This window comes from Rattus rattus, chromosome 11 (assembly GCF_011064425.1).
Source record: "Rattus rattus isolate New Zealand chromosome 11, Rrattus_CSIRO_v1, whole genome shotgun sequence".
In the NCBI taxonomy this organism is placed as follows: domain Eukaryota; kingdom Metazoa; phylum Chordata; class Mammalia; order Rodentia; family Muridae; genus Rattus; species Rattus rattus.
Window position 1 is genome coordinate 71,617,383 of NC_046164.1, and position 10,797 is coordinate 71,628,179.

Here is a 10,797-nt window from a genome sequence, read left to right on the forward strand (position 1 = left end):
AATTAATCTTCCAGCTGTGGGGTTCTATCTATGTTGGGACATAGATAAACACTCATAGAAGGCACATCATAAGGGCATTAGCCCTCATTTCCTGCTTGCAGAACCTGAAGGTCAGTCAGAGGTGGCAATCAGGGGCCTTGTCAGGTCTTGCCTGAGCATTGGCATCTCCCGGGCTCTTGGACTATATGGCCTTCTAGGTTCCTAGAAATATGCCAGGAGCTCTCAATGTCCCTGTGCACTTCCAACCTCTGAGCTTTTCATTCTCAGTATTTCGGCCTCCATCTTTGGTCAACAGCCTTAATCATTACCTGCAGTTGTTTCCAACAGAAATCTCTGGGGAAAGGCTCAGACCCAAGTCATCAAAAGACAGTTTCCCAAGTGGGATCTTCTAGGAAGCTACCAGAAGGGGACATCGAGACGACTTTCTGGGAATGACGCTTTGAGAAGCCCCAGCCCCATGCTGTCCCAGGCCTCAGCTTCCAGGCTGATTTCCCTATCATTGGAGGGAAAGTTTGGATCTGAGGTAGCTAAAAGTTTACCATCTTCCCTAATTTTTTGACAAAATAACTTCCCACTTACTGTTGCAAGCTTTTGGTTAATTTCCAGAGCACCCAAAACCCTGTCCAGACATTTCTTCCTTTTTTAAAAAAAATTTTGTGAAACTCTGTAGTCTTGGCTACCCTGGAGCTAGGTTTGTAGAACAGGCTGACCTAGAACTCACAGAGATTCACCTGCCTTGGTCTACTAAGTGTCAAGTCCAAAGTAAACACCAATTCCCCAAACTCCGAAAAGGCTGTCCAAATATCCAGAAATGAGTTCAACATGGACCGGCAGTTAGACAAACGCCAACATTCCGTGTGAGCCTGCGAAACTGATTCCCTTCTACACAAAGGAGTAATTCCCCTCACCTTTGGCAGAGGGACACAGGGCTACTTGTGGCACCCATCCACATATCCAAAGCGCATGCTGGCTTTCAGGCTCCCCCGGTATCACAAGTACGAGGTACACATTTCAAAGTCCATGAGCAGCCTGCTTTCTCCTCTACCCTAAATGCCCTCCAGCTCACAGGCTTCCCTTCCCTCCCCACAGCAACTCATCTTCCTTATAACCCTAACTCTCTCTCTCTCTCTCTCTCTCTCTCTCTCTCTCTCTCTCTATATATATATATATATATATATATATATATATATATATATCCTGTCTACAACAAAAGCCTTCCTCTTAACCATACCGTTGTGTGGTCATGTCTTCACTTTAGACACCACACTCTGGTCCTGTCCAATTATCTTTGTTTCCTTGTTGCTTTGATGGAGAGAGAACTCCCCCCATTTTTGCTGAAGTCCTGGCACCTTACCTGCATTGTGAAGAGACACCATGGCAAGCCTTACTAGAAATGGCCAGGACTCTTTTATTTTCTACTGTGGGGGAATCTCATGAGAAGAATTTTGTGGAACGATTCTCTCTTTTCACCTTTACATGGCTTTAGGGATTGAACGTAGGTCGTTAGTCTTTAGACAGCCATTTCACTGCCCAGAGTCACATTTAAAGGAGGCCAACTGTTGCGCCGTAGAAGGGGACAGTCTGCCTTAGAGCCACACGGCACGGACAGGTCTTCTCCTGACCTGTCACGTGCAGGCATGGCCTGGTCTCCTATCCATGCCTTGTAGAGACCTGCTGTGCTGACTGGGGAGGACACATGTTCAGCGCTCCCTCTGGGGCTGCATAGCTGTGGTGCCCACACTCATGCATGGAGGGCAGCTGCAAGCAGCCCCCCTTACACGATCTCAGAAACTAAAGGACGTGGATGGGGAGGGGGTGCTTGGGTGCTGGGGCTTGTTGCTCTCACTTTCTTCCTGGGTGTTTTCTAAGAAAGCTAAGGCCACGAGCTGAACCCAGGGCTTGCTCACTGGACAGAGTTCAGGCCCTGAGTCAGAGGTGCTATTTGAAATCTGACCTAGAATAGTGACATGGGAGACAGGAAAAGGGGGAGGGGGACAGGAAGGAGGAAGGCAGCAATGCCCTGTGGGACAAGTTCCTGAGCTGCTTGGGCCAGCCGCCAACTCTGCAGCCCAGCTAACTGCATAGCTCTAGATGTGCCCAGAAGCCTCGTCCAGAGTCTGCCTTCAGCCTACTCATGCCTCTGTGAGCATGTAACGTCCTGCAGCAAAACGTAGGCTGCTCACGAGGCTGGGCTGGATTTCCCTCTCTGCAGGAGGTGGAAAATAAAATGGGCTGAAGGGCTAGCATGGGTGAGAAGATGCTCCTCTGGGCTGGGCTGGCTGCAGAGCCTTCCCGGAGACCTCGAGCCAGCTTGGAAGGGCCCTCTCTAGGTAGAGGGACTGCAAGCAGAGGGAACAGTGCTGGGAATGTTCGGTGCCCAGTAGAAAGGGGAAGGGGGAGCTCGAGAGAGCCAGTCTGGCGGCCCCATTCTGGGGATACTGCCCAGGGGTGGATGCAGCCTCTAGAGAGCATTATATAGAGAGCACACATCACGGGGCCAGGCTGGAGCCAATGAGCAGCGAGCGTGAGTCTGGGGACCTGGCGTGCTTGGTATCTGAGGGTTTTTAATTCACAGCTGGGGCACCTGGCAGGCAGGCTTGCCCGAAGCCTGTGTGCCCTGCAGGAGACAGCCATTTTGTGGGTGGGGATCCCAAGCTTGCACACGTGGCCTAGGAGCATGTCTCTTCCCAGGTCAGGCCTAGGGGCCTGTGCCACACCTAAGGAGGAGTGTAGGCCCTGAAAGGACCATTGTTACACCATGGCAAAGTCCTCCCCATGTCCCATCATGTCCATGAAAATTCTCAGGGATTTTCATTTTTAGGGGACACCGCTACCGCTAAAGGAATTTCTTGCCTGGCTATCATCCTGCCCAGCCCTCCTTAGGCAGCCCTGACTTGGCAGCTGCAGCTCTGCTTGGAAGAGACTGGCGTTGGCTCGTTCTCATTGCCAAACCGGTGGATACCCACGTCTCAAAGACTTCATGGGCTCGAGGCTGAGAGAGAAGCTTCCTGATACCCCGGGCTGGGGCTGTTACTACTACCTTGTCGTGTGGAATGGAGTGAGCCTTAGGGTTTCCACTGAGCATAGGGCGGGGGGTGGACTGAAGTTGTCCACGGTGACTCCTGGCTGGGCAGGAGTCATTTAGTATCTTCTTCCTAGGAGCCTAAGCTCTGGTAGGTAGAGACTGGCCTGGCTAGCTCTAGGTACACATCTGTGACTGCTCTAAGGACTGCACCCACACAGCACAATCAGCACTGGCCCCTGCATCCCTTCTCCAGAAACACCGTGAGTGTCCTGGTCCTCGCAGCCCCTCTCCAGCAACACTGTGTGCATCCCGGTCCTGTGGCTCTGGAACTCTAGTCAGATGTGAGAAACCTGGATCCTGTGACAAGCATGACCCATAGCTGGTCCCGGAACACAAGACAAGTTAGGGGGGAAAGAGGCCTCTGAACAAAAGGTTGGCATTTGTGTGGAGTGGTAACGATCCTTCAGGGTCCACAAGGTCAACAGAAGAGCATCTGTCTATGCCTGTTGTCTGTTGAGGGACAGTGGGATTTTCCGAGCGGCCTTAGGGCACCTTTGTCTGAAAGGGAGAAGAAAGTCCTTGTTCTTATGTCTACTCCGGCTTAATTGTCCTCATGGCTTCATTCTGCATCGGTTGGATGGGCTATACTAGGTACGGCGGTCCCACCATCTTCTCTCTGGCCAGACAGGGTGGGAATTGGTCCTGCTGACAAGCCGCATCATATCTCTACTCAATGTGTGACCTACAGTTACTCAGCTGAAGCCACTGAGCAAACGCTGTTAACGTACACCAGCTTGCTTATTTTAAGCGAGTTACGCACGGGTAGCTTAGAACCCACCCAGCCAGTCTTGGTGACGTTCACCAGCAGCTTGAGGAGTTCTGGGGAAGTCTGCCTTTGGCCTCTAAGCCTGGTGCCTAAATGCTATGTCCACAGTTGCCGCTCTGTGGCTGCCTTATTTATTTGAAATGAGGGTGAAGTCATCTGCTTTGTTTGCATTCAAGCCTCGTAGATTCTATTTATTCTCTCTCGCTGTCTGTCTGACGGCGAGACACTAACTTGTTCCAAAACCCAGAATGTGTCTTGGAACAGCTCTCTGGATATTTTGGTATGTGGGGGACCCGGCGGAGGCTGAGTATGATGTCTCCACTCTTCTTTCTACTTAGCTCTTAGGCTTCCGTGGTAGCATTGAAAGTATTTCCCTGACACTAGGCTGCAGTAAACATCAGAGTCTTCTGAGGGACAGTGGCCCAGAACCTGGGAGGAGGCACAGCAGCCAGCAGCTCGAGCTCCCCTGAGCTGATCCTCTTTGGCTGGCCAAGTGGGACCTTACAGTTGTATAGCTCAGACCCCTGTGAGAAAGAGGTGTCTGGCTGGCTGGAACCCAGAGCCCCAAAGCTTATGACAGCTGAGCTGGTAGAGCTGGGGCTTCTCATCACCCCAACATATACACATACACACTTGCCAAGTGGAGAATGTGGGCCACATCCCAGCCACATCTGTGGCAAAGTTCAGACAGGGCACCAATGTGGTCTCTGGCCCCAGACTCCTATCCCTGAACAGAGAGCCCCGTGCTGTACCACCCAGAGACAGCTTGTGAGAGGAGAGAGGAGGGCGGAGAAAGAGGGAAGGGAGAGGGGAAAGACAAAGAAAGGGGTGCGGCAGGGCAGCAGTTAGCCCGAGGGGGCGGAGAGTGAGCTCAGCCTGGAGCAGGTCGCAGCAGTCAGAACCTTGTGAGAAGGTTGAGGAGAGCAGCTCCTGCCGCAGAAAAGCTTCTTGCTTCCTGGTCTGAAGCCCCTTCTTTCTGGGACCAGGCACTGAGGCAGCAGACAGGAAGAGTTGGGGCCCATCTGCTGGCCAGAGGCACTAATCTTGGGCATAAACAGGATCTCCAAGCTCTGGGACCAGTCCTGCAGCTGACAGCCCAGCAGCCAGCCCCTGACGCTCTTGCTAGGTGAGTGTGGTGTTCTCATCCCAAGAGGGCCTGGAGCTCCTGGACCAGAAATCTGTAACACTCCAGAGACTACCCTGGGGGCTGGGCATGACCTCAACTTTGCTAATCTAGTCACAGGCACAGCTAGTCCATGAAGTAAGTGTATAAGCCAGGCACACTTCACAGCGGGGGAGACACAATATAGAGCAGTCAGGGGGTGTGTGGCTCCTGTGGGCTGTACCAGGCAGAGATAGCTGTAAGCCCATTGAAGTGTTCGGCCCCTTAGGCTATGGTCTTGGGGGCTGCAGTCCACGCGTTACATTGAAATTCTTGTAGGCAGGCAATGAGACTGATCACTCTCGTACCCTGTAACCTGGTGCCCTTCTTTTCCCTGGGTGGCATCTGGGAAAGTCTCGCAGGACATTTTGGGGACCAAGTGGGGTGTTTGCAGGCATCTCAACAATGTGGGACCTCATTCTGTTCTCTCCCGTGGCTGGCAGGCAGGGGCCCTGGGACTAAAGGCGCCAACACCTCTCTCTCTGCTGTAGGTGATGGAAAACGTGAGTTTTTCCCTGGGCAGAACTCTTTGGGTCTTCCTCCTGGCCATGCTAGGCTCCACCGCAGGCCAGCCGCTGGGGGGAGAATCTGTCTGCACAGCCCGGCCTCTGGCTAGATACAGCATCACTTTCACTGGCAAGTGGAGTCAGACAGCATTTCCCAAGCAGTATCCTCTGTTCCGGCCCCCTGCACAGTGGTCCTCTCTGCTGGGTAAGGAAACCTTTCCCCCTTCTGCCCCATCCAGGAGGCTACAGGGCAGGAAGCAGTACCTGCTGGCTTCACAGCACACAGCACAAGTCATTCTCACCTAAGAAACTTCCAACACAAAAGGCACTTAGCAGTGGCTGGTGGAGGGTAGAGTGACTGGTGGGACACCTGTCACCCAGCCAGGTGTCTTAGCCACATAAGTGCAAGGGATGTTACGGTCTCTCTGTGTTAGGAGTGGATGTGGCTCCTTACCATTCAGCCAGGGAGCTGATATTTGGGGGGAAAGGGACGTATGTCCCCTGGGGAAGCCACGTGGGATTAAAGTCTACATAGCCCCGCTGCTACCCATCCCGCTGGCTACTCATGCAGTCAGGCCTTTGCACAGGGGCAGCACACAGCTCTGACTACAGCATGTGGCGGAAGAATGAGTACGTCAGCAATGGGCTGAGGGACTTCGCTGAGCGTGGTGAGGCCTGGGCACTGATGAAAGAGATCGAGGCGGCAGGAGAGAAGCTCCAGAGTGTGCACGCGGTATTCTCGGCTCCCGCCGTGCCTAGTGGTACCGGGCAGACTTCTGCAGAGTTAGAGGTGCACCCTAGGCACTCGCTGGTAAGTCGAGGCTAGCCCGGGAGAGGGTATGTCCCAGTTGCTGCAGCAGCTAAGTCTTCTGGTCCCATCCAGGTGTCCTTCGTGGTACGCATCGTCCCCAGCCCGGACTGGTTTGTGGGCATCGACAGTCTGGACCTGTGCGAGGGAGGCCGCTGGAAGGAGCAGGTGGTCCTTGATCTTTACCCACACGATGCAGGGACAGACAGTGGCTTCACCTTCTCCTCCCCCAACTTTGCAACCATCCCACAAGACACAGTGACTGAGGTAAGAGCCGCAGCTCTTGCCCTGCCTCACAGGCTGCAGCCACTCCCCACTGCGCAGGCAGCTCTTGTCTCTGAGGTGGGAGGGACAAAGAAGGTGGCTGGCCTGCTTGTGAGGATGTTGTTTACCCTAAAGGACAGGGCAAAGGCTTTGACCTGCCCCAGGTGGACCCCTGGACACTCCAGCCTGTGGACGCTCTTGAGAGAATAGTCCCACTTCTGACGCCTTCGGGCTAACGGTGGAATGCTGTCCTGCCTAGGATCTGGCAATCCTACAGAGGGGCCTTTCACAGCTCTTCCTTTCCAGAGAGGAGGCATGTGTAGGCCTGTCGGGTGTATAAGCAGCATTCTATAGACAAGTGTCTCAGCTGAGCTGCAGTGTTGCCTCTGGGAGACAGGAGGAATTCCTCAGTCTTGGGGAGGGGCCACGTGGGCACCTCCAGCTATGAGAGTCACTCAGACGAGACCCAAGTTGGGAGTCTTGATGGCACTGTCCTGCTGGATGCTGGGTACTGACTCAGGTGACCAAACATGTACTCGAAACTGGGCTTCCCAAACCCCTGTGCCAGCTCCAGCTTTCTTCTTCCTACTTCCAGATAACCGCCTCATCGCCCAGCCACCCAGCAAACTCATTCTACTACCCACGCCTCAAGTCCTTGCCTCCCATTGCCAAAGTGACCTTCGTGCGGCTACGGCAGAGTCCCAGAGCCTTTGCCCCACCTTCCCTGGACCTGGCCAGCAGAGGCAATGAAATCGTTGACAGCCTCTCAGGTACTTTCCCTGTTTCCCATCTATAACCCGGGGTGGACAGGCTAGCAGAAGGATGTTAGCCCAGGCTAGCAGAAGGATGTTAGCCCAGGCTAGCAGAAGGATGTTAGCCCAGGCTGGGGAAGTGAGCCGGAACTCCTATATCACTGCTTCAAGTCTACTACTGTCTGAACTGGGAAAGAAGCCAAGCTGGATCCTGTGGGGTGTATGTCAAGCTAGGTCCTAAAGCCCACCCTGTATAAGGGACAGCATGTGAGTTCCCTCTGTGCCAGCCTTTACAGAATTTCCCAGGCCTCTAAATTCACAGGAAACTTGAACCTGAGTAATTTCAAAGGGGAGTTTCTCATCACTCCTTAGGAGATGGTACTAATTTTTAAAGGTTTGGGATATGATGGCTTCAAATACTGTATTTAAGACTTTGATAATATCTGCTGTTGAAACACCGTGAACAAAGGAAAAAGACCCCAGAGAGAGGTAAGAGGCATCAGGGACCTGCAGGTCACAGCCGATGGAGACCGATGTGTAAATTCACTGAGTTAGTGCCCCCACTGGCTGAGCAGAGGGCACTGGGGGAAGCATCACACTTATGACACTCCCATGGGGCCTTGGGCCCTGCCTGGCAGTGGCGAGTACAAGTTCCCAAGTCACCACAGCCAGTCCAGAGTTCTTATGTTTCAGTGAACGATTTGAGAGTCTGTTAATGGGTCCCTTGGGCGTTAGTCCCTCAGGGGCATCAGCTGGAGCTGACGGAGCATTGAGGATGGAATCCTAGTTCCCTCACTGAAGCCTCCAGCCAGTCAGATGCCCAGCAGCCCTTGCGTGAGGGCACAGAGAATGAATGGACCATTTGAGGCTGTTTCCCTAGTCCTTAATACTGGAAGGGTAGAGCGTGCCTCCTATTGGTTGGCAGGACCCAGGATAGACAAGAACCCCTTCAGTCAGCCACACCTCATTTTCTTAAGGAGCTAGAGTCAGCCAAGACCCTCCATGTTTCAGAGCCACTTCTACCATTGGGAAGAACTGAAGGAGGGCAGTGATCAACCCATTTTCCAGGACGCTTAGGAGGACCTCTGCCTTGACTCATTGGCAAGGTCGGAGTCAGGCAGGAGGATGAGTTTGCTGGGCATTTGGATGTGTGCCTCTCCCACCCTCCTCCTAGACGAACTGTAAACACTGGATAGTGACATCACCTGAGCAGACATGGTGCAGTCTTGTGGGAAAGCCACTTTGCTGGCAGGCCACTGGAGAGGTGCCATGTGCTTCCCCCTTGGGGCAGCCAGCCACCTCGTCAGTCTGGGAAGGCAGCATGCAGGACACGCAGAGCACCACATCTCCAGTGACAGGCAACTCTCCGGAATTCTACCCGTAGTTATCCCTGGATGGTGTAGGAGCCAGTGGAGCCCTTCCATACTCAGTACATCTGAGGCGCACAACCATTGCCTATAGCTGGGGCTTCTCACGTCTGCCCACCTGATGTATTCTCCCTCATTTCCCCCATGTCCTCACGATAGCCAGCCTGTTAGTGGAGTAGGGACAGAATACCTGGTATGGCCCACGTAAGCTTCTCTTGCTGTTCTTGGCTTCCCAAGAGCAGAGGCCAGGGACCTTGCCCATGGTGAACGCTATCTGGGAAGCTCCCACCAGACCCGTGCCTGCAGCTCTCTCACTTTTGATCACACACAGGGTAGCCTAGATCTGCTCTCACAGGGATATGCAGAATCTGTGAGCCCCAACCTCTTTCTGAATGCTTCCAACATCCGAGTTGTTTCTGGGGTACTCATGCATTTATTACACCAGCATAGGGCAGGACTCATGAAAAAATGAGCTCCTTCCCAGGACACTGCTAGACCAGCTGCTGCACACTGTCCTCCTGTGACTGCAATGGTGGCAATCAGGCTCCTGGCCTCCTGTAGGTGATTGATTGCCCTTCCTGGCTGACTGGCCGTTTTAGCATGTGTTGAATATAGGGACATTTGCATTTTTATCTAGAAAATGGAAATCATCAGGTCATTTAGCTATAACTCCAAACCGATTATTTTTAAATTTGTGAATATTATGGGAACAGAGGAGACATAATCCAAAGGAACGCTCTTGAAAATGTTTGAGCCTCAGTGGGGAGTAAGGTCCCACAATCCAAAGCATTTCCTGGTATTTGTAGGACTTCAGTAATGTCAGTTATGAAGGTCACAGTGGCCAGAGAGCCACCTCCCCTTAGCGAAGTCCCCATGGTTGGAATGCCTCCTCCATAGCTGATAAGATCCCAGGGCTCATGCTGCTACAAGTGCCCCGGAAGCTGGTGTCTAGAAAGGAACAACTCCAGCCAGGCCGGAAGCTGAGTCTATATCATTGATACCGACTCATGTCTTGCTCTGTGTTCCTGCGAGAAGCACGTTTTTTTCCTCAGACCTCAGAGCAGAATTGTTTTCTAGAATGAATGCGTATGTGGGGGTGGTCCCTTCCGCCTTTTCCAAGTGTCTTATAGAGTCCCCTGTGCTTTGCCTAGTTCCGGAGACACCGCTGGACTGTGAAGTTTCCCTGTGGTCATCCTGGGGACTGTGCGGAGGGCCATGTGGAAAGTTGGGAGCCAAGAGCAGAACTCGCTATGTGCGTGTTCAGCCTGCAAACAATGGGACTCCCTGTCCCGAGCTTGAAGAAGAGGCTGAGTGTGCCCCAGATAACTGTGTCTAAACCCAGACCCCAGTAGCCAGCCCTTAGGATCCCTCAAGCCTTGGACTCAGACCTGGGCCACAAAGTGTTTCCAGGAGGCCCGTGTAGGCAGGGATGAGAGCATGGGCAGTTTCGCACCATTTCCCACCATTCCTGGGCTGACAGATGGTCTTGATACAGAGGCCCTCAGTGACAGGTAAGACACAGACTGCCTCTCCCACTGTGTGATTCCTGAGGATCATGGGTTTGATCTACATAAATTCCTTTGTAATTTATTACTGTGGTGGGAGGGAGGCTGCCTTTGATACAGAGAGAAGGCATTCCAGGAGCAGGTGAGAGGATGCCCTAAGCCTGTGAGCCCCACAACCACACTGCTGTCAGATACCTCAGACCTGCTGCCAATGCACTTGCTCCTGGAGGCCAAGAAGTCAACCTTCACACCACTCTTGAGCTCACCCTGGGGTGACCACAGGAGGGGCAAATGAAGAGGGGCAGTTTTGGAAACTTGGAGCTTTTGTGTCACTGATCCCTTTGCATTCAAATAAAGGTTATGTTCCCGAAAAATGTCAGAGGGTGTCTTCCCACCATCCCTGGACACCTTGGAATGGAGGCACTCATTGGTATGTGCAAGTAGGGGTCACACATTTGCAGGAACCTGCAGAGATGCCGTGACACTTTCACAGTGATGTCATGGCACTTTCACAGTGATGTCATGGCACATTCACAGTGATGTCATGGCACTTTCACAGTGATGTCATGGCACTTTCACAGT

General features: G+C 52.9%; 1 protein-coding gene across 1 annotated transcript; it reads left to right on the forward strand.

The window, feature by feature from the left end:
• The first annotated feature begins 3,937 nt into the window (after nucleotides 1-3,937).
• Nucleotides 3,938-10,594, forward strand: Spon2 (spondin 2). Its single transcript, XM_032916907.1, has 6 exons — nucleotides 3,938-4,977; nucleotides 5,505-5,724; nucleotides 6,107-6,330; nucleotides 6,403-6,594; nucleotides 7,187-7,361; nucleotides 9,862-10,594. Exons 2-6 carry the CDS (start codon nucleotides 5,508-5,510, stop codon nucleotides 10,044-10,046), a joined length of 993 nt encoding a protein of 330 aa, XP_032772798.1. The 5' UTR covers nucleotides 3,938-4,977; nucleotides 5,505-5,507; the 3' UTR covers nucleotides 10,047-10,594.
• The last annotated feature ends 203 nt before the right edge of the window (nucleotides 10,595-10,797 follow it).